The sequence below is a fragment of the Aspergillus vadensis genome (genome assembly GCF_003184925.1).
Source record: "Aspergillus vadensis CBS 113365 unplaced genomic scaffold BO88scaffold_21, whole genome shotgun sequence".
Taxonomy (NCBI): Eukaryota; Fungi; Ascomycota; class Eurotiomycetes; order Eurotiales; family Aspergillaceae; genus Aspergillus; species Aspergillus vadensis.
The window spans coordinates 82056-106214 of record NW_020292059.1 but is presented as its reverse complement, the minus strand read 5'-3'; the positions used below and the strand labels follow the sequence as shown (position 1 = coordinate 106214).

The following is a 24159-nucleotide window of genomic DNA, read 5'->3' as shown; positions in this document are numbered from 1 at the left end:
GCACACGGCGCACGTAAAACCCACCAGTGGGCTTGCTCACCAGGAGTCACATTCCGACCTTGTCGCTTGAAGATATCTGTCCGAGGGCCATCCATCACTCGATCAACGACTGAGCAGAGCGCGGATGTGCTGCTCGTCTGGGTGAGATCCGTTGGGTAAAGACCATGCTCGGTGATTCACCCCGCCTGCTCAGACGAGACGGGCCTCTATGCAGGATGCATTACGTTCAGTAACACATGCAGAGCGATGCACGTTCCTTGCAGCTGGAACACGAACCAATATCCATCTGATATATGAGAAATTGAGTGAGTGTGTGTTTCTGAAATAATTCACTCCTCAACCTCGTACTCTTCCATCTCGACTTTAAAGTACGCGGCAACGTGTGATTTCTCGGCATCAGCACACTCCGGATCCAGCATGAAGCGCACGGCGCCGTCGCGGCCCTTCTCAGTAGCCCTGGGACGATCTCCATTAGCGGCAACAGGAGTGAGAGGGTGCAGTTTAGCGGTGGCGTCCTTCGCGGCTTTGTCGCCGTTCGTGGCCTTGCTTTCGCGAGGTTCCGGAACCCAGTTCGTGTACCGGGGTAGTTTCTGGGACTCGGCTTCGGTGTTCAGTGGAATGCGGACGGTGAGGAAGCGATCCGCTGGGAAATGGGGGCCGACGGTGGTGTGTCCGCGGTTGTGGGTGTACAGTTCTAGGAGGTCGAAGAGGGTTTCTTTCGATTGGGTTAGCCTTGAGAGTTTCAGTGCAGGGAACGCGGGCTCGGTCATACCCATTACTTCCTCGCGACTTGTCTTCCAGTTCGCATAGTCAACGCCTTGCTCCACGGCCTCGATGCGCTGGTCAAGTAACCGCCCTGCCAATTCCAAACAGGTGAAGGCCATGGTGGAGGTCGTTTGCTTGATGGGCGCGTACGTGCGATAGAGATCCTGCGAGATGCGATACGCCAGGTTCGAGACCTCCGATTGCGAAGTTAGCCCATACTGTCGGGCGAGCTTGATAAGCGTCTTTTGCGGATGACGGGTCCGGAAGTCGAAGCCGGATGCCTCCAGCATCAGTCTCTCCAGGCCGATGATGCCTCTAGCGTGCACTTCGAAGACCTGCCTTTATTAGCATGCACCTTCTGAGAGAGAGGTCAGAAGTACCAGCATACCGGATTATCAGGAGCCATGTGCTCCTGCGGCGGCAGCTTGAGATTGTACGCAGCGCAAACAATCTCCCGGGACCGCTTCAACGTGTCCTCGATCTTGCAGGCAGTGAAGAGCGCAGCTGCAGCGGCGTCCTGAATCCAAAGTCAACAGTACGTTCAGTGATACAATAGGGGGCATGAAGTGGGATGTACCATATAATTATACTCGTTGTCAGGATGAACGAGTCGGAACTTGTGGTAGTACACCACAGCCGTGTTGAAAGTGCGGATCGGACTAACTACCTGGTTAGCTATTTTGAGCGTGGGAAGCAGTGGAGAATCCGGCACATGGACACCTACAGGTAGAGCACACGGCGGACATTATCGATCCAGGTTACGCCTTGCAAGCGAAGGGATTCTTCGCGCAGCGGATTGACTCCCATTGCGGCAATACATCGCTGAATGGTCTGCTCGAAGATGTACGGCTTGGCTACCTGGATGAAGGACGGGTGGATGGGCGGCGGGTCGGGGATGGTAGCATCCGGGGAGGATGCTTCATCCTTCTTGTCGGGAGCCATGCTGGGGATATTGATATATGAGCGATGGCTGGACAGGGAAACTCTGGTTGGGATGGAATTGATGGGATGCTTCTTGATGCTGATGGAGCCGACGACGGCCATTGGCCGGCTGGTCATGTGACGGGCGCATTTTCAAAGAAGAATGACAATACATAAATTACGATACTCAGTATGGTATGATGACTAACCGGTGTAGCTGCATAACAGTGAACATCTCGACATTATTGTAATTCAAACAAACTGCTCTCATTCTAGCAGAAATCAGTGGTGGGTACTAATTACTAGCCATGGTTACAATCTGGAGTCTAGCTTAGCGGCCCACTTAGCTTTTCTGTTCGCTTAGGAGTGGTATTGAAGTATCTCTGCTTACTATCAATACCTATCCTATCTACTTGAACACCATATTGTATGGCTAGCGCAGGTTAACTTGGTTCCCATGTCTGGAGGGGATTTGATTGATAGGACTAATTGAATTACCGGTGAGATGTAGCCTAGACCAACTGAGTACCCGGAATACCTCTAGCCATTTCCCTTTAGAAGCTCACATGAGTAGTAGCAGACTATCTAGTCTGTATATAGGTTGTTGAGACTATACTTAGTTCCAAAACACAGCGTGATAGTATGAATCTCTCGTTTCATATACCCATGGAATCATTGATCATAAATCATGGAACCCCCTTCCCCTCTCTCGTCGCCCTCGCCAACCAACTCTGCGCCTTATCATCGGCATACCTTTTATAGATAGGCAGATAATGGACCGCCTCACTCGTCGTCTCCTTCGAACTCCTTCGTCCCTCCACAGCCGCCAACCACTTCCTCCACTTTTCCCAAACCTCTTCATCCTCCCCTCCCTCCCCAGGCTTCGGAATCCCTAATCCGCCCTTGAACTCATCAAACACCCAAAGCCGGAACGCCCACGGCGCGAGCACCAGATCTGGGAGCGACACCTCCGAGCCCCAGAAATACGGACCCGTGGAGTCGATCTCCTTAGCCCATTCCTTCAAGGTGGAGAGGAACTCCTGACGGGCTTGGTTCAGGCCCTCGATTCCGCGCGTCGAGGGCTGGTACTGGAGGAAGCGATGCAGGGTGGGGATGATGCGCGAGGTGACGTAGTCAATCCAAATGCGGGAACGTGCGCGCTGGTAGGGGTCTGAGGGGAGGAGAGGCCGGTGGTTTGGGTATGCTTCTTCGAGATATTCGAGGATGACGGTGGATTCGTAGAGAGGTTTGGAGGTGTTGGTTGAGGGGTCGGGCACGGAGATGGTGGGGACGAGGCCTCGTGGGTTGAGGGCGAGGAAGGAGGGTTCTTTGTGGTAGGGGTTTATCTCGATGTACTGGTAGGGAATTTGTTTTTCTTCGAGGACAAGCCAAACACGTTGGACTGAAAATTGATTAGTTGATTACGACCGCCGTAGTGAGAAGGTATGAGGGTTGAGAGGTATACCGAAGCTGCGAAGGCATTAGTAAAGTCCCAAAATGGTGTACTTTGGTGGGGAGACTTACGGACAGAACCAGCCGGCATACAGCTTCAATGGCTGCTCGGCTTGGTGTCGGTCGACCAGTGCCTTAGCTGCACCGGTAGCTTCGGGGTGAACGTCTGCGTCGGGGACGGGCATTGTGAGATGGATGTGGAATTGACGATGGGATAACCCGGTGGGCGGCGGGGGCTGTTTATTTATACTCAAGGGATGGTGTCATGGGCTTATTAATTGATGGCATCACAACCCCGCATGCGGTAAGGGACAGATATGCTTACAGTGAAGTAGTGATAATGGTAATCTACTAAAGATAAGAGTAGAAAATAGCTCAAATGTGATACCAGCATGAATGTCGCCATTAACGAGCAGAGAACAATCAACGTAGATGGCATCTCAAGGCATTCTAGAAACGAGCTCAATAGCAGCTACTCTGTCCGGGTCAAACATTAATCCCCATATTTCCTCAGCAACTTCTGCATTATAGATACAGCGCCCGATCGGTATCCGGCTCCAAAGATCGCATGGTGGTTCAGATGATGGTATCTATGTTTGATTAGCTTCTTTGTCGCAGTTCTAGACCGAAAGCCAGGAGGACAACTCACAGCTCGTACAATCGCACACGGTCCTCATATTCCTCCACTGGCTCGGTTTTCGGCACAATCTTGTGATAAGCTGTGAAGAAAGCCGATCCAAACCCGCCAAACATTCTCATTATCCCCAATTCATACTCGCTGTGTGCGTAGCATGCCGACGGATCGTAGACCACATCGCCGACCTCCTCGTCATCCTTGCGACCGCTACCCACAATGTGACCGCGATCTGCATTTCCGCTCCACAAATCCCCATGGACAACGACAGGTATAATGCCCTGTCCATTCCCGTCCCTGTCATAGCCTAAGTGTCCGTCCCGCAGCAACGCAGGGACCACTGTCCGCGCCGTCCGCTCCACCAGATCCCGCAAGCCAGCATCACGACCATTCCGGGTTTCCGATGACTCGAGGATGGTGAGCAGCCGTTCGTTGGCATAGAAGTCCGCCCACGAGTCGCAAAAGCGGTTGGGCTGCTTGGTGTCCCCGCAGAAGGTCGGAACAGGGAATCCGAATCGACGTCGTCCCGTTGCAGGGTCGGGGGGCGCTGGCGTCGAATGTAATTTGCCTAATCGCTGGGCTAATGTATCTCCTCGACCTCGACGGCCACCTCCTCCTAATTCCAAAAACTCAGTCGCTAAGAAGAAGCTTGTCCCAGTGCTTTCCTCCAGCGGGCCCCAGGCGAGTGCTCGGGGACAGAAACCGGGCACGGACGTCGCGATCGCATTGAGTGATTCGTACTCCCCACGGAACATCTCCTCTGCAGCCTCGCCATTTGGGGAGGTCTTGACAAAGTAGCGACGTTCTTCCTCCCCTGAGCCATCGGAGCGGGGAACTGTGGCTCGTATTGCACCAGTGTTTGTGAAGCCCGACCCCAGACCGGCGGTGGACAGGCTGGCTTTGGCGGGGTCAGGGATGGAGAGGGCACGCAGCAGCGTGGCAGGCACGGGGGCCATCGTCTCAATCAGCACGCACGCGACGGAGGATGGAACAAGGGTCAAAGTCAGGAACAGAGAGGAGAACAAAGAGGGGGACCACGGAAAAGAAGGGGAAACCAGGACGAAAACAAACAGCAGCGAAGATTGGCCGGAAACGATTTCAGCGGGCAGGCCTTCCGATGACGTCGCTCGGACCTTATCTTATCGATAAGATAATCCGTTGTGGATGCCTGAAAATGAGAATTGCTCATTTTCACAGTGGAAGATGGGAGGATAAAATGTCAAAGATAAGAAGAGGGCCCAAAGTGCCACGAGCAGAATTCACACAGTAGGAATGAATGAGTCTCCTGGTGCAGGTCAAGCACCGTCTACGTGAGTAAACCAACGCTTTGTACACAACGACCCCTCGAACGCCTCCCAGATTGTCTGGGTTTCCACTTATCCAGTCCAAATAGTCCGCAGAATCCAGGCACCCGAATGCATGGCTAGCCTAACATGAATATTCTTTTTTTCACTATGTGTGCGTCAAGTGATTGACCAGATCCTGGGCCGTCCGTGTCCGTTCCCGCACGTCCAGATCGGGATCATCCCCAAGACTGGACAGCCGATCCATGACTCCCATCGCTCGCAGCCGGAACGCCCGTTCTCGACACCCTTCCTCCTCACTCGCATCATCCTTGTATGTAAGGTTAATCACCACCCACACACAATTGGTGCGGACTTCACGATGGGTATGATTGAAATACCCCATTAGGTAGCGTAGCAAGTCCCGATGTGACACCAGAAGCTGGCGGTGCCACGGAAGGCCCGCAGCGAGATGGATCATGACAAAGGTAACTGACACCAGAATTTCGGTAGGAACACTCAGAGGCCGGTGCGCTGACGACTCCCCCCGGTGGGGAAGTTGGATCGACCGGGGCCGGAGCTTATCCGCCAACGCATCCAAGATCAAGTCCTGTCCTATCACCTTGAACAAATGATCAATCATTTCGGCTGCGCCGGGCCCGCAGATGATATTGCGCAACAGGTCGAAGGTCTGTTCTTGTACTGCAATATCATCCTGCCGGGCCTGGGTTGTCTGATCGAGATTACCGTGCAATGCCAACTTGCGCCGTCTCGTGGCATCCGGAAGGAACATATCCAGGCTCATCTTGGACGGGGGCATTGTGTCTGCCATCTTCATGTCCTCATCTTGCCCAGCGGCGTTATCAACCGGGTTGAGCAGGTCTACCTGCTCCCCTGCTGAGTTGGCTCGGCCCATCCCCACGTTGGAACCGTTGTCCATCTCCTCATCCATCCCTCGTTTGGCCAATGCGTTGGTCGGATCTTGGGTGATAATCTGCCGGATATAGGCGGGGCTCAGGCCATCAATAATTCTCACCTTAACGTCGTTGGTGGAATTATATGCTACATGTTTCAACGCCCATAGCGACTCAATGCGAAGCTTGGTGTTCGGAGAGTGTGCGTGCTCACAAAGGGTGGGGAGAACATCGGCGGTAATAATCGCCTAGGCCTGTTAGCGCATTCTCTCATGTGGCAGAAGGATGGCAGAATCTACTTCTTTCATTGGACTGAAGTCCAAAGCTAGGTTACATATTACCTGTGTCGCAGCGATTTGCACCTCAATATTGGGGTGCTTAATCAAGACAAAGAGAGGCGTCGCCACCCCGGCATCGATCATACTCGTCCTCAGAACACTGACAGAGCGCGTCAGCATCCGCGCGGCACCGCATGCAGCTAACAGGGTTGAAGTCGGGTTGCCATGCGAAGCGGTATTCTTAGGACCTGACGGGTCCGCCGATTGATCGTCCGAACACGGCTTCAGTGAGTCGATGATGTACGGTACCACGCCGTTCTCACAGACAGCCTTGCGATACTCATCCTTGAAAGGGACTAGAGCTGCTAGCGCCTTGAGAATATTCTCCCGGTATCGCATGATATGGCAGTGGACAGGAGAGAAGCCCAGGGAACCCAGGCGGCACTCTGCGGGCAAGGTGTCGGGGGAACTGTCGATGCTTTCTTCAGCATCGGCATGCCACATGGGACGAGTGACATCCTGGACTGGGTTGTATGTTTCTTTGAGCAGTTGAGATAGTCGTTTGATGGCATTGCCATCGACTGCATGCCTTTGCAGCTCGAAATCATCGATCACTAGGGTAGCCAACACAAACGGGGCCTCTTCACGAAGACGTTCAGTTGAAGGGATCAAGCCCCCGTATTGTACACCATCGTCGCCGTTCAGTTCGTAGTCCTTATCAAGCATCCGAATTAAGATCGGTATCAGGAGGTAGCACAGCATCGAGACCCGACGCTTCTTAGTTAGCCCCAAGCGAAAAAGGACGGTCACAAGACGAGCCGCCATCAACCGAACCATACCACCTTCCGCACGGACAATATACAGGAGCCACGGGATGATGGGATTTTCCTCGTCTTCAGAGGTTGGAGGATCGTAAGCCGACATCGGCGTAGAATAAGACTGACTGTGTCGGCGGTGCGTCGTACCCTGATGGCCTAAAGGCGGAAAGTTGGGAGTGTTCGCCGGTGACTTGCTCTGCGACAAGGGAACCGATGGCAAAAGGTGTTCCAAGGGACTTGCGCCTGCATGGCGGGGAACAGCGGAACCAGAAAAGTAAGTTGAGCCCCATGGCCCCTTCTTGATGTCTGTCGGAGCAAACTCGGGGAGCTGCCTGGGAAACACAGTAAGTATACCGGGGGACGAGAGAAAGTGCTCTGCGCGCCACTTGGAATGCTCGATTATGACCGTAACGGCGCGAAGAATTGGTGCCAGTTTAGCTCCTGCTGGCGCAGGGGCTGGCAGAGAACCGAGAGCACCTGTATCCTGCACATGTGCTTCCGCACCGGGGAGCACGAAGCCCTGGGCAACGATGAAAGAAGCTACCTTCACAGCCAAGGCGTCTAAAACCCCGCACTCCGCCAGGATTGCCTTGTGGATCTCCTCCGTGCATAATTTTCCAACCAGAGATGCAGTAAGTTCAATGGCCGCTTGATCGTGATGACTTTCATACTCCTGGCCGAGGATACGAGCTAAGCAGCCAATGTGATCGTTGGAGAAGAGCAGATCAGCCAAGCGGGTGTCCTTGGACGATAGCTGTTGACTTTGGAGCGGCAGTCGATCCGCCACATTATTAAGGGTTCGGAGAATAGGCAGAACGAAGAATGAGGGACACCCCGGCGCAGAGAGGATGGACAGAAGGGCCGGTAGAACACCGCTGGAGAAAATGGGGGAAAGGAAGGCCGCACCGCCTGCTCGATCATCAGTTCCCGTGGCGAGATAGAGTACATGTAAAGTACCCGATTGACCAGAGTGTGGATTTATATACCTTGTGCTAAACTGCCCAGAATGATGACTGCTTGAAGACAAGCTTCATCTTCCTCCGATGTAGGATAGCGGAGCTTGGAGCCCCCATTGAGCTCCGCGGAAGCCGTGCCTTTTCCGGGAGACTGCCGGGCGGCCAGGATATTGGCTAACACGGGAAGAATCCCCCATCGAATCCAGGACTCTTTGCGCTGGTCATGACCAATTGTCTCGTTCTTGAGGCTTCGTAGGGCAGCTGCCTGGGCAGACAACGTTTCTGCATTCTGTAGTTGTAGTAGGAGTGGAGGGGCCGAGGCGCGAGTCATAGTGCGCAATCGCCGCCTCCCGCGGGAGGGATCTTGGATGGATTACGTCGGAGAATTAAGAGGGTCAAGCTGATCGCGTGGAATTTTTCGGTACGGAATAAGAGAAAGAATAATCAGGCCAATGTATGGGGGGATAGGGAGGATAAAAGATTCGAGGATGTGTTTGACCAGAGGGAAGGTTGCGTGCGTATCGCCAGCTGGCCGGAGGCGATGGTTAAGCAATTGTGAATTGTAATGGCGTTGCAACTGGAATGAGTGGTGAAAGTACCGGATTAGTACCACAAGACAAGGAAATGAAATTCCGAGAAGGTCTAGCAAATAAGACAGAGTAATAGCAAACAGTACAGGCTATGTACGGAATGAAGGAGAGCGAAAATAGATAGAACGAGATCCGCGACCAAGGGATCTGGGGTTTGAGCTGGACTGGGGGAGATTGGGGGGAGCTTCTGGACGTTGACTTAGTGGTGATACTTTGGTCCTGCTGCCCGGGGGAGCCATTGCCTCTTACCGCTTTCGGCCGGAGCCGTCAGGTGATGTCACCTGATGGTTGCAGTTGCGTAGTAAGCTGACATTGCTGATTCATCTATCGCCGGACACAGCAGGGCCATCATGTGATTCAGCCCTATCAGTATTGGCTGCGGTCTCTTAAGTCTTAAGAGGTACTAGTACTAGTAACCCAGGTTTCCCTTGGTATTGAGGATCGTGTCCCGACTGCCGAACAAGGGGTGCAATCAATCATGAGCCGTAAGGAGACATGCATCATGAACTATGGCTTTCAATAATGGGGAAGAAGGGAAGCAATGGTGTCACTAAGTAGAAGCTGCTGCTTGGGGGTTTCGTGGGAGTTGGAGAGGAGTTGGAGTAGTTGTTACTAGTAGTAAACGGAAGCGCGGACGATGGGGGTAGATTGGTATGCAGTATCGCATGATCTCTAGCAAGTGACCGGGAGATGAATGAAGAAGAAAGGGTTTCCCTGAAACTCGGAAGGACAGGAGAGAAGCTTCTTGGCGTATAGACCAAAAGGGATGCAGCTCCTCGCCTCGTTTGCTCCCCTGGAATCGATAGATTGATAGGTCTGTGTCACCATCACCTGACGCCAAGTTACTGTCCATACGGGACTACTAGTGCTAAGTATATATACAGACACAGTGTAGTAAAATACAGAGCAGGCCCTTCTGAGTAGCAGTGGTCTACTCCATAAGCCATGATAAGATCGTCCCGGGAGTGTCAAAAAGTCTCCGCCTTTCCAACTCATGGATGCACTGTACCCAATTGAGTATCTATCTCCTATTTGAGAACCAGCAGAAGAGCGAGTCCGAAGTACAAAGCAGTAATTTGGATCTTTTGCCGAGATGCGTCAAAAACAGGGGAGTTGTAATACGGCGGGCACTAAACCGAGATTAGACCGACCAGCGGCAACTCCTATTGGTGAATGGGGCCACGCAGGGCGGGATTCCCTGCTTTGTTCCCTGCGTATCAAACCGTCCTCGTACTGCCCCATACTGACTTTTACTCACCTTTTACTTACTGTCAAACTTACACGGGCCGGTTCGACGAGAAATTTTCCCAATGGAAAACCCCCTCTCTCTGCTGGATCGGCGTCATTGTTAGTATATTCATTCTCGCTCGTCGGAGTTCCTTGCTCTCTACTAGTACTTTTTTTACTTCTTCTAATCCCTATCCTCCTCCACTTTCTTTCCCTTCTCTCCCTTTTCCCTCTCCTCTTCCTCTCTCTCTCCCCGCCTTTCAGCCTCCTTCCATCCCTTGAAGAGCTGAATATTTTCGCTCCTCTCCCTTTCTCTCCCCCGCAGATCACGATGCGTCTGTGCACGCCACCTTCACCCCTCGCAGCAGCACAAGGTTTCGCAGCGTCTGCCAGCTCCGTTGCACGTCGTTCAGTCGTGCGCCCACGTGGTGGCCTCGTTGGGCGGAAATGCTAGTTTCGTCGCCCTCTCCGTCCGCCGCCCTGCGACCATCCCCCTCCCCTTCCACCACCACTACTACCACCACTACCACTCATCATTCCCATTCTCATCCCCTTCCCCATTCTCAGTCGCACCCTCATCCGTCCCCTCATTCCCAACTTTCCCCTTCTTCTTCCTACACTTCATATCCACGACAGCCTGCGCGTCAGCATTATGAGCCCGCCGGGCACGCTTCTGCTGCAGCTGCATCTTCCAACTCTCGTTTCGACCCGCAATCCTCTCGGGTGGCCATCGAAGAACTTCGATCGGCCCTAAACCGGCATACCGTTGGCTCATCCCCTCCCGGGCCCTCAGGGGATATCCCTCGCGGTCGCATGTCCGCCGGGCTGACCTCCTCTGGGGGCGGAAGTAGCACCACGTCTCATCCGCCTGCTGACGCCGCCATTCCCGCCTCCAATCCCATGCGCCCTGCTCAGGATCGTCCTGCCAATAACGTGTCTGTCCCGACCGTACCTGCAGCCTCCGTTCCCGCCTCAGGTGCCCAATTTACATCGACTTCCCCAATGCCAGTCCCCAACAGCGCTGGCTCCGGGTCCAACAAACGTAACAGCCCGAACGACCCTCCGGTCGGTGGTGAGCGAGCCGCGGGTCTAGCTCACGCTGACCTCGAGGGCTCTCAGACGAAACGAATGCGACCGGACGTTCCGGCAGTCAAGTTGCTGCCGGAGCGATACGAGCTGGCGGATCCTCGGGATATCGTTGTGTTGATCTCGAGCATGTTGATGGAGCTGATCCGGTTTAACGATAAGATCCCTCTGAATCAAGGTCGCTTGACTCGGTTCCACTCGCGGTCGCCGCCGCGAATTTCGGTGCATGACTACCTCCAGCGACTCACCACCCATGCTACGCTGTCCCCTCCGATCCTTCTGAGCATGGTGTACTACATTGATCGGCTCTGTGCTCTATACCCCGCCTTCACCGTGTCCAGTCTGACGATTCATCGATTCCTCATTGCGAGCGCCACGGTAGCTAGCAAGGGTCTAAGCGACAGTTTTTGGACCAACAAAACCTACGCTCGGGTGGGTGGTATCACCATGACCGAGCTAGCTCTGCTTGAGTTGGAGTTCCTGTTCCGCGTAGAGTGGCGCATCGTGCCCGAACCCGAAGTGCTTGTAGACTACTACAAGAGCTTGGTCGAGCGATGTGATGGATATGCGATCGGACGTGACAGTTGATCCTTTCTTTTCTCCGACGTCGACATTTGAGGTGCTTGCGAGCCACGCATGAAGATTTAGATCGATTGCATATATTTCTGGGCTTGGATGGCGCAAGCTATGGATTACTACTTCTACTATCTGGAGAGTTTGTGGGAAGACGATGTGTTTGTACCAGTACATATCACACATACACGGACATGGAGTTGATGTTGTTTCTGCATATTATGATGGCGGGGAGCGATCGATATCCTTTATGGCTGGTGTTGTTCGATTTACTTTTTCTCGTCTTTGTTTCTTTTGAATTTTTTCGTTCTAGTGTCGTGTCTGGTTTTTACTCGTATACACACCCTGTACAGCATTCACAATACATGATATATTTCACTCTTTTCGGACGATAGAGGGATCGATTGGCCCACTATGTTTCCACCCACTCGACCCATCGCTGGGCCCGCTCCGTTACCCCGAGTGGTTTAGGCGTCATCGAAAAAGACAGTGCTGGCTGTATTTGCTTACCCGTGAAGAAACATGACATGACGTCTTTTCCTACTCCTCTAGTCCCAATCCATCTTCTCTGCTAGGGCTTAGGTCCTAGGGCACAGGGTCTGCAATCCCGTGCATCCAGACGGAAAGTTATTCAGCTTCATCTTGCCGTTCTCACATCTCGACCCATACGGCGCAGCTGATTCCGCCAAATTGAATATTCGCGTTGAAAGAATGCCGTGATCGGACACATCGGCCATCCTCACTCTTCCCTTCCCATCGTTTACCTGCCCCTCCTCCACCCGCAACCCCGCCATAAAAGCCATCTCCCCCGCGAGATAAACCACCAAACTCAATGGACGTCGAGGAGCTTCTCCGCGGCATCAAGCCCCTCGAGGGCCAAGTCACCGCAATCCGGACCGTCCAAGAAACACGTCCCCGCGAAGACTACGGTGCGCCATGCCCAAAATACCCCACAATGCCAACTTTACACGCATCTAACCTCACCCCCAGCCGATGCCTACGTCACGGAAGTCAACGTCAAATGTGCCTCCAAAGTGATCAAGTGAGCTCTCCACTCCCAAACACACCTCACTCCTTCACAGCTCACCTGCGTCTCCGCCAACACAGAGTCCTGGACTCCCGCTTCCCCCGCGACTCCTCCCAACCACTCAGCCACCTCCGCCGCTTCGCAAAGCACAACCAAATCCCCGAACACCTTCGTCCCATCCTCCTGCGCGAGGGATCCTCGCCCGCGCAAACCATCTTCGTGCTCATCTCTCCGCCTCTCCCTGACATCGAGTCCCTCCAAGATGCTCTATCACCATTCGCGCCCCCAAACCCTACTGAGGGGGAGAACAGCAGCCCCCTCACCTTCCACACCATCCGCATCCCCCTCCAACCACCCCTCACCCCCGTCCAAGCCGACGCATGGTCCAAAAGCATGTGGCCAGTCGTCTATAACCCCGCCGCACCGCGCGCCATGATCGCCCCGCCACCACACATCCTCGCCCGCGCGCGCGACTCCATCCAGCCCAAAGCCGGCCGGTACCTCGCTCTAGCGCAAAGGGTCGCAGACGAGGCAGAGCGATCCGGTCTAGGCCGCCGTGTCGGCGCCGTCGTCGTGGACCCAGAACTCGAAGCAGAAGCAGCACCCGACGACAATGACAACGATGATGGAATCCACTGGTCCGACGCCATCGTCGCAGTAGCCGGCGACGGCCGATACTCGCGCGCAGACACTCACACAGAAACCCCCAACCCTCCCAACCAACACGCAACAACCTACTCCCCCGACCACGAAGGCGGGCCCGAACTCCACGCCCTAATGCGCGCCGTGGACCTCATCGCCAGTAAACGTCGCGAAGACCGTCCAGGCTCATCAGCTACAAACCGGCCTTGTCTTACCGACGTGGAGAGATACTTCCTATCTAAATCAGACGTCGACAGTACTGCCACTGCTTCTACTAGTACACAGCCAACCGACCCCGAACACGAGTTTGAATCAAAAGAATCCACCCCCGTCCCCCCACCGGAGAAATACCAGAAAACTACAGAAACCTCCGCACAGCCTATCCACATTCACACTGAGACACAAGCATCAGCATCAACATCTACATCGCGCATCCGTCCCCGCTCTCAAGGCGGATACCTCTGCACTGATCTGGACGTATACCTGACCCATGAGCCGTGCATCTGCTGCAGTATGGGTCTGTTGCTTTCGCGCTTTCGGGCTGTGGTGTTTCCTCGCTCGGGGAGGATGGTCTCGGGTGGGTTGGCGTCGGAGCCGGTGATTGGGCCGGTTCCTGCGGAGGAAGATGAGGATAGAAATGAGGATGAGGATGAGGATGATGGGAAGGATGGGTCGGTGGAAAGGGAGTATTATGGGTTGCATTGGCGGAAGGAGTTGAATTGGCGGGCGTTGGGGTTTGAGTTTGTGGAGGAGCAGGGATGTGGAGAGGGGAGTGCTGAGCTGGGAGTGGCGTTTCATGCTTGATTTTGTGGTGTGGGTATAGATGCATATGGTATAGGCGTCGTGAAAGGGGCGTTGTATGGGTGAGTGGGTGTAGTTTTGTTAGTATAACTACCAAGTCGTGAACCAATGGACACAAAAAAGCATATGAGAAGGCTACATCTACATAAATCTACCAAACAGCAAATGCTAACCTCGTCATTCATAATATTAAGCTAAGATATTATCAAATCAATGACTGGTTCCATAAAACCAACCAACTATTCGCATCTCATATGCAAGCAAGCGGCGGCTAGACATTTCCGCGTTTACTCATCCAGGCATTATTTCATCAAAGACCAGGACGTAGACCATTTTTGTTCTGCAACTTCTTCTTTTCCAATTCATCCCCGCAGAAGCCGGGCACGGCGCGACAGAGGCGCAATCTTGCGAATGATGGGGTCGTGAGGCGAGGTTTCGGCAACAGACATGTACAGCGCCTCGAGCCGTTGGCTGAGGATGTCCATGATTCTAGGCACAAGCTCGCGGATATCGGGGTCCTGGTGTCTTGTTAGTATTGGCTAACATTAGGATCAGGTGATTATACATACCATCGGGTTGACCGTTTGCAGGACCACTTCCAGCCATGTCAGACGCTGCATGATGTTGGTCTGCAGCGACGAAGTAACAGCAACGCCGACAGACAGACTGACAATAGGCGAAAGACTGGTCAGGTAGGAGGGATTCAGGCGCACAAACAGGTTGTCAAACAGGTCGGCCTGCTGGGCGGATTGGAGCCACTACATCACAATTAGCAGAATTCTAAAACAGTACATAAATAAAGACGTACCTTGACTGAACCCTCTTCGAACCGACCCGCGTTGATCAGTTCAGCGATTTCTTCCAATTCGACTCGCTCAGGAGTTCTCGTATCGGCAACGGCGGGTGCAACAGGCTGCTGCTGCTGTTGCTGCTGCTGCTGCACAGGTTCCGGCTGGGCCACCGGGGAGGCCAGGGCACGATTGAGTCGCAAAACTTCGCCCTGGAGCTGGGTCTGTGCCGTCGCCATGGAAGAAACAGTCTCAGAAAGTTCTCGCACGAGAGAAGTGAGCTGGTCAATCTTGGCGGCGTCATTCTGACGCTGCAGCTCGAACTGTCTTGCCTGGGCTTGCATCTGCTTCTCCATGGAGCTGGCAACCTTCTCCGCAGACTGCGCAGCAACGTTCCGGATAGCCGGTGCAACGGTGTTATGAACAGCCTTGGAGACCTCGTTCTCTACCTGGCTAGCCAGCTTCTGGCCCACAGCATCCGACAAGACTCTCATCAGATCGGGGTGCTGGACGGCGCGAGTGACGGCTTCAGGGAGGGCCTGGCGCAGTTCACGGGGAACAACACCTCCGATCTGCTGAGAAATAAGGGTGTTGAGTTGCTTACTGACAGCAGCGGTAGTGATATCGCTCAAAGCAGGCACAACCTCAGTCTGGATGTTGCTCGACACGATGCGAGCCAGATTCTTCTCCACATTGTCAGACAGAGTGCTCGAGACCAAACGCAGCACTTGATCCTGCTTGGCTGCCGAGGCCGCATCCCAGCTACGGCGCTCTTCATCGAAGCGTTGATACAGCCCTTCTACCTCACGGCCAAGGCTCTTGCTGAATTCGGATGACACAGCACTCTGCAAGGCTTCCAAATGCTTACTCAGAACAGCCGCAGAGTCAACAGCCACCAGGCCAGGTCCAGAGGGCGCCGAGGGAGCAGAAGCCGAGACGGGGGTAGGTGCAAGAGATGCCTTCTGTGCATCGCCGTTGGGTTGTTCAGCACTCGCAGGAGTCTGAATCGATGCAACAAAGTCACCAGTGATGGGCTCAGTTCCAGTTGCAGGCTCCTTGCCCTTGACGGATGGCTCACCCGTTGGGGTGGCTGCCGCAGCACTCTTCTTCTTCTTCTTTTTATCAGCCTTGTCGGTGCTAGTAGCAGGCTCAGGCTGTTCTTGGGCGGGCTTCCTCGTCACCAACTTGGTGGGCGACTGAGTACGCAGAGTGCTAGGACCGGCGGCGGCAGGCGCAGCGGCAGCCTCAGTGTTCAACTCAGGGATCTTCTTGGCGATCTCCTTGACTGCAGGCTTGGTAGGAGTAGGGGCAGAATCACCGTTGACCGAAGGCTCGTCTGCAACATATGTGGGGAAGGTCTGCAGTTCAGCGATGTCGATGAGGCCCTCTTCCAAGGCATTGACAGGGCGAATGATCTTGTTGTCCGAGGTCCATCCCAAGTCTTCTTTCTTGATGTTCAAGCACGTCACTCCGCGGGAGTGCATAACGTAGAGTTCGAACAAGCCGTTCTCGTCGCCAGCGCTCTTAGTAACCGGGAGAAGGTCCAAGCTGCGCAGCTGTCCCTTGGAAGCGAAGGAGATCTCGCGGATGCCGCTCATGCATGCGGTAGACTCCGGCTTGGGCAGGCTGCTATCCTTCTCACCCGAGCGCTTGATGAAAGAAGCCTGCGACATAGCCTGCAGGTTGTACCTGGGGGCGGACAGGTGGACGAAATAGATGGAGTTCCTGGTGGGATGTCCGACGACAATGATGCCAGACGCAGGGTGGTAGGCGACACTGCAGATGGCGTCCGACTCGTTCTCATGGGGGAACTTGAGCTCCTGCACAGCCTTGCCCAGCCCAATATCCCAGAGCTGCAGGGTGTGGTTCTGCTTAAGACCCACCAGCACGTAACGAAGCGCCATGGACTTGACATAGGGACGCAGCTTGTCGATGAAGAGCACCGAAGTGGGCCACGACTTCTCGGTAGGGGAACCAGTAACGAAAGTGTTCAATGGAACTCGTACCTCAGCCGGACCAGGCCCAGCGGTAAAGAAGGCAGGATTGCTAATCGCCTCCCGGATGTCCCAGAAGCGCAGTCGGCCGGTCTTGTCAAGAGAGGCAATGACAGTGTCGTCGTCGCTAAACATGAAGTCCTTGCCGGCCTTGCCGGTCGAGATTTTCAGAGCACGCTCCTTGAAGAACTTCTCAGTGTTGACGACGCGCTGGGGGCCTGCGACACCATAGCTGGGGTTCATAGCAGCCTGTGGCGAAACAACATAGATGTTCTTTCCACGGCCAATGGCAAAGAAACCAGGATGGCGAGAGCTCCGTTTGGCCCGCGTTTTCAGCTGGCCGCCCGAAGTGTTCTCGTCCGAGGCCGGGAATGGTGGGAAAATGAGGCTCTCGCTCTCGAGAGCGTCCAGTTCGAAAAGATCCTTATCGGCGCGCGAGATCAAGGCCCAGTACACTGCACCGCTCACGCCAATACCAAGGAGCGCCTGCTCCTCGGTGCTGCGGCCAGTTACCGCCTGCGAAGTACAGACAGCAACGTTGAACACGCGGTCACGAGCGGAGCGGAACACTTGCTTGTCACTTCCGTCGTCCTGGCGAATGATACGCATGCCTCCATTCTTTGCCAATGCATAGACGATGTAGTCGGAAGTAGCGGACGTCAAAGAGCGATCAAGCTGGTCGAAGTCCTTCTTAAGCCGAGCGATGTCCATGATGCCGTCATCTCGCAGAGTTGCAAGTTTCCCAGTGTGGGCCTTGACAATGATGGAGATGAAGGGCTTCAGAGGGAAGTTATGCACGGAGACGACACGCTCTTCCTCCTTCTCAGCGCTGTCCTCCGCGCTCTCCCAGCTGTCGGCCAGCGCATCGCCGCTACCACTCTGAGAAGTCTCCTTCGGAGCAGCGGACGGGGCGGCGCCTTCAGTTTCTTCCTTGTCGGTCTTGTTGTTGACAGCTTCAGTGTCCTCCTTCGCCTCAGCCGCCGTCTCGCGCAGGTGAGAGGCAACAGACGAGATAACTGCCTGGGCGCTCTCTTCCTGAGCTGACGCGATCTGAGACACCTGCTGCTCCGCAGACTTGGAAGCAGCAGTATCCACCTCACGGCTGATTTCCTCCACGAGCTTGTCAACCACTTGCGTAACAGCTTCCTTCTGCTCCTCGGCCAGAACGGGCGATGTGGCGCGTTTATCCTCGGTGGACTCCACGGGGTTGGGCGCCGGCGCGTTCTCAGCCTTGGTAGCAATGCTGACCTTCTTGTTCTTCATGATTTCCATGGCTGGACTCTCACTCCGAGACTTGGGCTGAGGAGACTTGACTCGAGGGGAGGCGGCAGCCAGCTGCTCAAATGGATTGACGTAAGTAAACATCGATTCCTTTCCGGTAGGCTTGTCCAGTTTCCCAGACAGAGGCTCCTCCGGACGGGCAGCCGACTCTCCGACAACCGGACCAGATGGCTGAAGGATGTTTCTCAACTCTGCCTCCGGCACGGGGGACTTGATGGGAGAGACAGTAGATGGAGACTGGGAGACAGGTCTCACAGGACCCTCCGACACGTCCTGAGCGGGCTTGGGGCGGTTCAGCAGACGAAGCAACATCTCCTGAGTATTCTCTGCGGTCGGAGCAGCAGAAGAGGAGCTCTCCGCCACACCGGGACTCGCAGCCGCAGCCCCAAGCTGACCAGGGTGAGTACCCGCCGGTCTAACAGGTGGAGCAGTGGATTGACCCTGTCCAAAGAGCGACGCGACAAGGTCGGACGCAGAGATGTTCCTCGCATGGCCCGACGAAGCCTCTTCCGGAGCAGCAGCACGCGCCTCGGGGTATTTGGGCTGATCGATCCCAGCCATCACCGCGGGCGACTGCTGCTGCTGTTGCTGAGCAGGAGCAGCCGGAGGCTGGTTGAACTTGAGGAGGTTCAACAGGTTGACAGCACGGTCGGGGTTTTGCGGCAAGGGCTGATGATGCGGCTGCCGCTGCGGCTGCTGCTGGGGATAAATGTCCGCACGCGGAGTGGAAACGTTGGGACTAAGGATATCCGAGCCATGGTGAGGCGGAGTATTAACGGGCGACGGGCTATGGATATTCGACGAGACGGATGGATGACGGTAGCCGTGGTGGTGGAGGTGTTGAGGGTGAGGGTAGCTCTGGCCGTCATAGGGCGGCTGGAACTGCTGCTGTTGCTGGCGGTAAGCAGGCTGGTACTGGCCGGGGTGCTGCTGCTGCTGTTGCTGCATGGGAGCATCATGAGCAGGGGTGCCCGATGGCGAGGGGCGCGGCCTGATGCTGGCCAGAAGGGCCTGAAGATCATTGGGGGTGGACATTTCTGTCACTCGCCGGGGTGGAAGAGGCGACCTCCAAACGAAATTCAAGCTCCAAAGGTGGTGCGAAGAAGCTCTCTTTCGAGAGACAACAAGCGAGGCAAAGGAAAGAGAACGCGAGAAAAAGGAGCAGGCAGACTCGCGAAGGAGAAAAGAAAAAGGAATGCAAGCAGAACAAGCAAGAAGACCAAAAGGACGGACTGACTATAGTACACAACGAAGGGGGAGAAAAGGGAGAAGGAAAGGAAGAAGGGGAAAAGAGGAAGAGAGAAGAGAAAGCTCGGCGAAGAGCGAGTCGAAGCGAGAAGCGGAAGAAATGAACGGCGGAGAGGTTTTTGTGGCTAATGAATTTGGCAGGCGGTGTGGCTGATTTGCTTGCTTGTATGGTCAGGTATGGTAAATGTCTGTATGTATTGGGAAAAAGGATGAAGGAAAAGGAAAGGAATAAGAATCACGAACCATAAATACTATCATCATCAGTACAAAGTATTATACTCGAGTCATAATTCACCGACATCAGTTTCACTCACAGTTCAAATTCACACCTCACCAATTAACTATCCCTCCTCGGAAGTGAGGTACCTCGAACAACCTTACCGGTACCCTTCCCTTACATTTCCCTCGCCACCATCTCTTACTCTTACTGTCACTGTCACTGTCACCGTCACTCAACCAAACCAAACCACTTTATCACCGATCGACATCATTGCCGCAATCCCGTCCAAATACCTACCCTCACCAACCACTGCACTATCCCAAACGACCACCGACAAACCCCCCAAAACCAAAACCAAAACCAGCACCATGTTCTGTCTCCGGAGGTAAGCAAGCAAGCAAGCAAGCCCACCTAACCCATCCATACCGATCTCTCCAAACTCATATACTAAATGAAACAAAATATAGCTGGCTCCCCCTCCTCTTCATCCCAACAAACGCCTCTCCCCTCTTCATCATCTCCTTCGTGACCCTAACCTACATTCTCCACCGACCTTGCATCTACTGCTCCGCGCTCCTCCTCATCCTCTTCATTTCGTCCTGTCACTGGTCCGATAAATGTTTCTTCGATCTCCGCGGTGACTGGTTCTCTCCGCGATACTCCACAACCACAATAGACACATCATCATCCGTCAACGAAACCCTCGCCAGCTACGTCTTCGAAACCGTCAACAGCACCACCAAGGCCCTTGCCGGCGCCGTCGTCGAAGAAGCGCAACGCAGACTCGCCCTGAATGGTACGTTAGCCGCGGCGGCGTCGTCGGCGTCGTCGATGGGGACGGGGACGACTTCCGCGCATGATGAGTGGACGGGAATTGGGCTTGAGTGGTTGAGGAGTCTTTTGGGGAGGAGGGAGTGGACGTTGCCGTGTGTGGATGTTAAGGTGAGGTTGTAAATTTAGGGGAGTGTTGCTTATATCTATATACTTTATATTGGGTGGGTTTGGGGAAAAGGAGAGGGGGATGGAGGTAGTGAGTGAGTGATATGGAGGGATTTAGATTTTATATGGTTTAGTTTTTGTTTTTGTGGTTCGATTCTCACTTCGCCCCTCACTGTTCATTCCATTTCATTGTCTTTGTCTTGTTTCTTCTTTGTTAAAAGAGATCGGCATTCCCATGTTGTTGTGTATATCTTCTCATTTCTCACTCTCACATCACCACCTCACCTCCCCTCCTCTCTTCTCTGCTCTGCACCCTCTCTCCTGTTCTTCTACTGTTCAAGTCCAAAGTCGAGATGGACGTCGATATAAACATAGAGAAATTCGCGGTGGACTTGCAGCTAGCTGCATACATGATGCATATTATATATGTCCTCCTTGAAGAAAGACCTGGTATGGAGTGGCTTCGTGGGGAAAATTCTCCGGTGTAACCTGCGGGCCTTTTATGTACATAACTATCTTCTTCCTTGTCCTGTCGTGTGCTGAAACGGATTGTCGTTGATAACACGGTGCATATGGTAATCATCTTATATTCATGCGGCCATGTAGGTAATTGTGAAAGTACGGTAGCAATTCTTGGGGTATAGATAGTATCATTATCGCCGGTCTCTGCACCCGAAACCATATTATAGTACTGGTGATATATCGAGCGCGAACCCACGGTCTGCTGCAGATGTTGATAAGGAAAGTAACGTCATCGTACTAATTACAATGCAAATAGGTATCTAGCTGGAAGCAAGAATTAAGACCAAAGATAGGTAGGTAGGTACCGGCTGCGATCACACACTCGTCAACAGGGCAAGTAGATCACAGCCCACAGTAGATAGAAACAAGTCATAGTCGAAGCATAAAACCACACCACGTCGCATCAAAAACATCATAAAACGTAAAAAGGTATCACAAAAGATGGCGAGAACATAGCCCGTCGTAAACTCCGTGGACGCGTCGAGTATGCGAAGAGCAAAGGGCGGGTATCGAAGCACCGATGTGCAAGGATCGTAGAGAAGTAATATAAACAAGTCGGACATGAGGAGGGAATGAGGGGAGTATTAATGGGGACGAGGAGCTTTCCGCACTGAGTGCGCTAATGGTATGCACCTCCGGTTGTTATCGGCATAGGCCAATCGTCTTCGGTAATGCTGCTCCAGAAGCTCCATACCGTACCAACTGCCAAAAGAGTGAATAATGTCTCGAACAATGCGCCGTTGATCTTGCTGCCAGAGGCGTGGCAGAGGTGAACGCTGATCACGTATTCGAAGATTTGTCCGATAGCGAATAACAGGGCGGCAGCAGTTAAGTAGACTATCGACAAGTTAGGGGTCAGATGCAAGACAGGAAGATCATCCGGAAATTGGTGGTAAACATACGCATTGGCCGAACTTCGCCCAAGATCCGAACAACTAGGACAGCCTCTAACACATAAAACGCCACGAGGCAGATGAGAGGAAAGAGTTGGTACAGCACATAGAGGGCAATGTTGCGATAATTGTTTGCCTCGGTTGTCGCGAATTCACCAGTCCAATCGAAAGCCGTGTCCAGGGCGATGTAGCCCGTACCAATGAAGAGAACCAGGGCGGAGGCGAGGATTAGACCGATTGAGGCCGGGGTACCGTCGTCGAGGAATTGATAGCCCACCACGGCATTCAGAAACAGAATCCAGCACGTTGCGGTGATTGCAGCGACATGTGCAGCGGAGAAGCCCTATGCATGCTGATTAGACACAGCAATCCGTGTGAGGAGTCGCACCACTAACCTTGCGCACTGCTGCATCCAGAGGGAAGCCGCCCACAGAGAAGATCTCGCAGATTTCAACGACGATAAATGCCAGCAGAAATATTTGCATTTCCCTATCCCAATCAGCACTTTTCCCTCCATATTCCTTATCCCATCATTTGTCGCGTACCTCCTTCCGACTGCTGCCCGTTTGCGATCCGACCTGAAAAGCAGGAACAGCGATACTAGAATGGAAATGAATGCGAGAAGAATCGAGCCTGTGGAGATTAGCGCTATGAATTCCACCATAAGCATGTCTGGTATGTCATACCCAGATTGCTGAGGTAGCGGTTATCGCTGAGTTCGATACCGTGAAGCGGGCATCCTCCGTACGCTTCATTAGGGGGTTGGTTGTTGGAGACAAAGAGCTATCGGAAGCACATGGTCAGCCACATGGAATGTATCAATTGAGGATTGACAGCCGATGACAGGAACAGAAAAAGGTAACTGGCGATAAAGTAAATTGGGGAAGGGAAAACGTACATTGCAGACGGGCAGTGTGGAATCTCGACAAAAGTCCTGCACATGCAGATCATTCACGGTCAGCTACTTCGATATTCCGACAGATGCAGACGATAGATCAATCGCAAACCCACGTTGAAATTGCCAAACTGTGTCGAACCCATGGTTAAAGAGACACGAAGCGCGACACCATGCAACCAAGGTCACGGAGAGCAGGTGTGGTCAGACGGTGGTGGTGGTGGTGGTGGTGGTGGTGGTGGTGGTGATGACGGTGAATAATTCGATCGAGTTCGGCAGACCCACGTCGGTCACGATGGCTCCGCTGCAGATCTGGAATGTGGGAACAAGAAGAGGGCACCAATTATGATTACACAGGAGGGCGATAAGGAGCAATAAGGATTAATTTTTAACAGGGTGGGAAGTTTGGCTTGAAACGACGGGAGAAAGAATGGGGCCGACAGGGACAGAGAGTGAGAGACAGGCTGCCCACGAAAAGGGAAAAAGAAGAGAAGGAAGAGAGACCAGGGGGAGGGGAGGGCCTGAGAGGCCGGGTTCACAATTCGACGTGCAGTCGGACAGTTGAAAGGAAGCGGGAAAAGGATGGAGCGGATTGATCGGAAGATTGAAAAGACGAAAGAGGAGCCGGAAGGGAAAGGAAGGGTAAATAATATCAGCAAGTCGAGGGAGACCGAGGCGTGAGCCAAAGAATCGTGAAAGCGATAATCTCAAACACCGGCGCAGGTGGACGATCTGTAGGGCCGGGTGGGTATGTGTAGTATTGTAGTAGTGGTAGTTATGTGTGGGGACGGGAACAAGCAGCGTCGTCAAGTAACGAAGTCATACACAAGTCTAGATGAGACTATGTGAAAAGATGAACGATCGATCAAAGATGAGATGAGAATAGTAGAGAGAGAGAGAAGATAGAGAGACAACGGAGCGAGGAGGGGAAGAAGAAGAAGATGATGATGATGCTGAGCCACGCTGTCCGGGCGAAAAGCGTCGGAAGAAAGCGAAAGAGAGAGAAAAGAAGGAAGAAGAAGAAGGGGAGGGGAAATGATGGGGAGGGATAGTACTAATTCAGTACACAAGAAGTAGACTAATCAATGTCGAGTCTAGCTTTGCTGTGCTGGAAAACAGAGCGTCGAGGGACAAGATGGGATGGAATTAGTTCCAGACTGGCGCGGGTTTAGCGTTGAATTGGGAGATCTTTCGGGTGACGATGATAGGCAGTGCGAGACCATCCCACCAATTCAGTCTAAGACTACTAAGACCCAGAAGGAAAGAAAGGCCCGTTGCGCGACGCCATCCACAGCCAACGAATGGCCCCTAAATAAGGCATTGTCCGTCATAACTGGAAACCCTGCAGCTGAAGCGCAGCAGATCCAGGAACCAGATAGGCTGGAAAAGCGGGAATTACTTCATGCGGCTGG

At 53.5% G+C, this 24159-nt stretch overlaps 9 protein-coding genes across 9 annotated transcripts; 3 read left to right on the top strand and 6 right to left on the bottom strand.

Moving 5' to 3' along the window:
* Window positions 1-329: 329 nt before the first annotated feature.
* Window positions 330-1824, bottom strand: BO88DRAFT_346636 (putative cyclin; the record flags this gene model as incomplete). Its single annotated transcript, XM_025703344.1, has 5 exons — window positions 330-715; window positions 773-1100; window positions 1154-1282; window positions 1343-1424; window positions 1490-1824. The coding sequence occupies 5 exons, from the start codon at window positions 1822-1824 to the stop codon at window positions 330-332; spliced, it is 1260 nt and encodes a 419-aa protein (XP_025560099.1).
* A 318-nt stretch (window positions 1825-2142) lies between these two features.
* On the bottom strand, window positions 2143-3335 carry BO88DRAFT_393164 (uncharacterized protein). The gene is made up of 3 exons (XM_025705094.1): window positions 3211-3335; window positions 3160-3164; window positions 2143-3088 (listed from the first exon to the last, which is right to left on the bottom strand). Exons 1-3 carry the CDS (start codon window positions 3321-3323, stop codon window positions 2373-2375), a joined length of 834 nt encoding a protein of 277 aa, XP_025560098.1. The 5' UTR covers window positions 3324-3335; the 3' UTR covers window positions 2143-2372.
* A 169-nt stretch (window positions 3336-3504) lies between these two features.
* On the bottom strand, window positions 3505-4976 carry BO88DRAFT_115314 (putative fructosamine-3-kinase). Its single transcript, XM_025701304.1, has 2 exons — window positions 3788-4976; window positions 3505-3728 (listed from the first exon to the last, which is right to left on the bottom strand). The coding sequence occupies exons 1-2, from the start codon at window positions 4726-4728 to the stop codon at window positions 3632-3634; spliced, it is 1038 nt and encodes a 345-aa protein (XP_025560097.1). The 5' UTR covers window positions 4729-4976; the 3' UTR covers window positions 3505-3631.
* BO88DRAFT_115313 (armadillo repeat protein) lies at window positions 4977-8700 on the bottom strand. Its single transcript, XM_025701303.1, has 3 exons — window positions 8052-8700; window positions 6269-7974; window positions 4977-6217 (listed from the first exon to the last, which is right to left on the bottom strand). The coding sequence occupies exons 1-3, from the start codon at window positions 8350-8352 to the stop codon at window positions 5225-5227; spliced, it is 3000 nt and encodes a 999-aa protein (XP_025560096.1). The 5' UTR covers window positions 8353-8700; the 3' UTR covers window positions 4977-5224.
* A 1246-nt stretch (window positions 8701-9946) lies between these two features.
* Window positions 9947-11602, top strand: phoB (regulatory cyclin phoB). The gene has a single exon (XM_025701301.1). The coding sequence runs from the start codon at window positions 10286-10288 to the stop codon at window positions 11510-11512; it is 1227 nt and encodes a 408-aa protein (XP_025560095.1). The 5' UTR covers window positions 9947-10285; the 3' UTR covers window positions 11513-11602.
* A 727-nt stretch (window positions 11603-12329) lies between these two features.
* Window positions 12330-13970, top strand: BO88DRAFT_427817 (putative tRNA-specific adenosine-34 deaminase subunit Tad3; the record flags this gene model as incomplete). The annotated part of the gene is made up of 3 exons (XM_025709039.1): window positions 12330-12426; window positions 12488-12539; window positions 12605-13970. 3 exons carry the CDS (start codon window positions 12330-12332, stop codon window positions 13968-13970), a joined length of 1515 nt encoding a protein of 504 aa, XP_025560094.1.
* Window positions 13971-14139: 169 nt separating this feature from the next.
* BO88DRAFT_393150 (uncharacterized protein) lies at window positions 14140-19355 on the bottom strand. The gene is made up of 3 exons (XM_025705093.1): window positions 14776-19355; window positions 14537-14725; window positions 14140-14485 (listed from the first exon to the last, which is right to left on the bottom strand). Exons 1-3 carry the CDS (start codon window positions 19063-19065, stop codon window positions 14330-14332), a joined length of 4635 nt encoding a protein of 1544 aa, XP_025560093.1. The 5' UTR covers window positions 19066-19355; the 3' UTR covers window positions 14140-14329.
* A 511-nt stretch (window positions 19356-19866) lies between these two features.
* BO88DRAFT_456158 (uncharacterized protein) lies at window positions 19867-20452 on the top strand (the record flags this gene model as incomplete). The annotated part of the gene is made up of 2 exons (XM_025710911.1): window positions 19867-19883; window positions 19966-20452. The coding sequence occupies 2 exons, from the start codon at window positions 19867-19869 to the stop codon at window positions 20450-20452; spliced, it is 504 nt and encodes a 167-aa protein (XP_025560092.1).
* Window positions 20453-21348: 896 nt separating this feature from the next.
* Window positions 21349-23390, bottom strand: BO88DRAFT_115091 (chitin synthase export chaperone). Its single transcript, XM_025701299.1, has 7 exons — window positions 22864-23390; window positions 22751-22786; window positions 22539-22635; window positions 22398-22485; window positions 22248-22341; window positions 21862-22195; window positions 21349-21796 (listed from the first exon to the last, which is right to left on the bottom strand). Exons 1-7 carry the CDS (start codon window positions 22891-22893, stop codon window positions 21579-21581), a joined length of 897 nt encoding a protein of 298 aa, XP_025560091.1. The 5' UTR covers window positions 22894-23390; the 3' UTR covers window positions 21349-21578.
* Window positions 23391-24159: the final 769 nt, after the last annotated feature.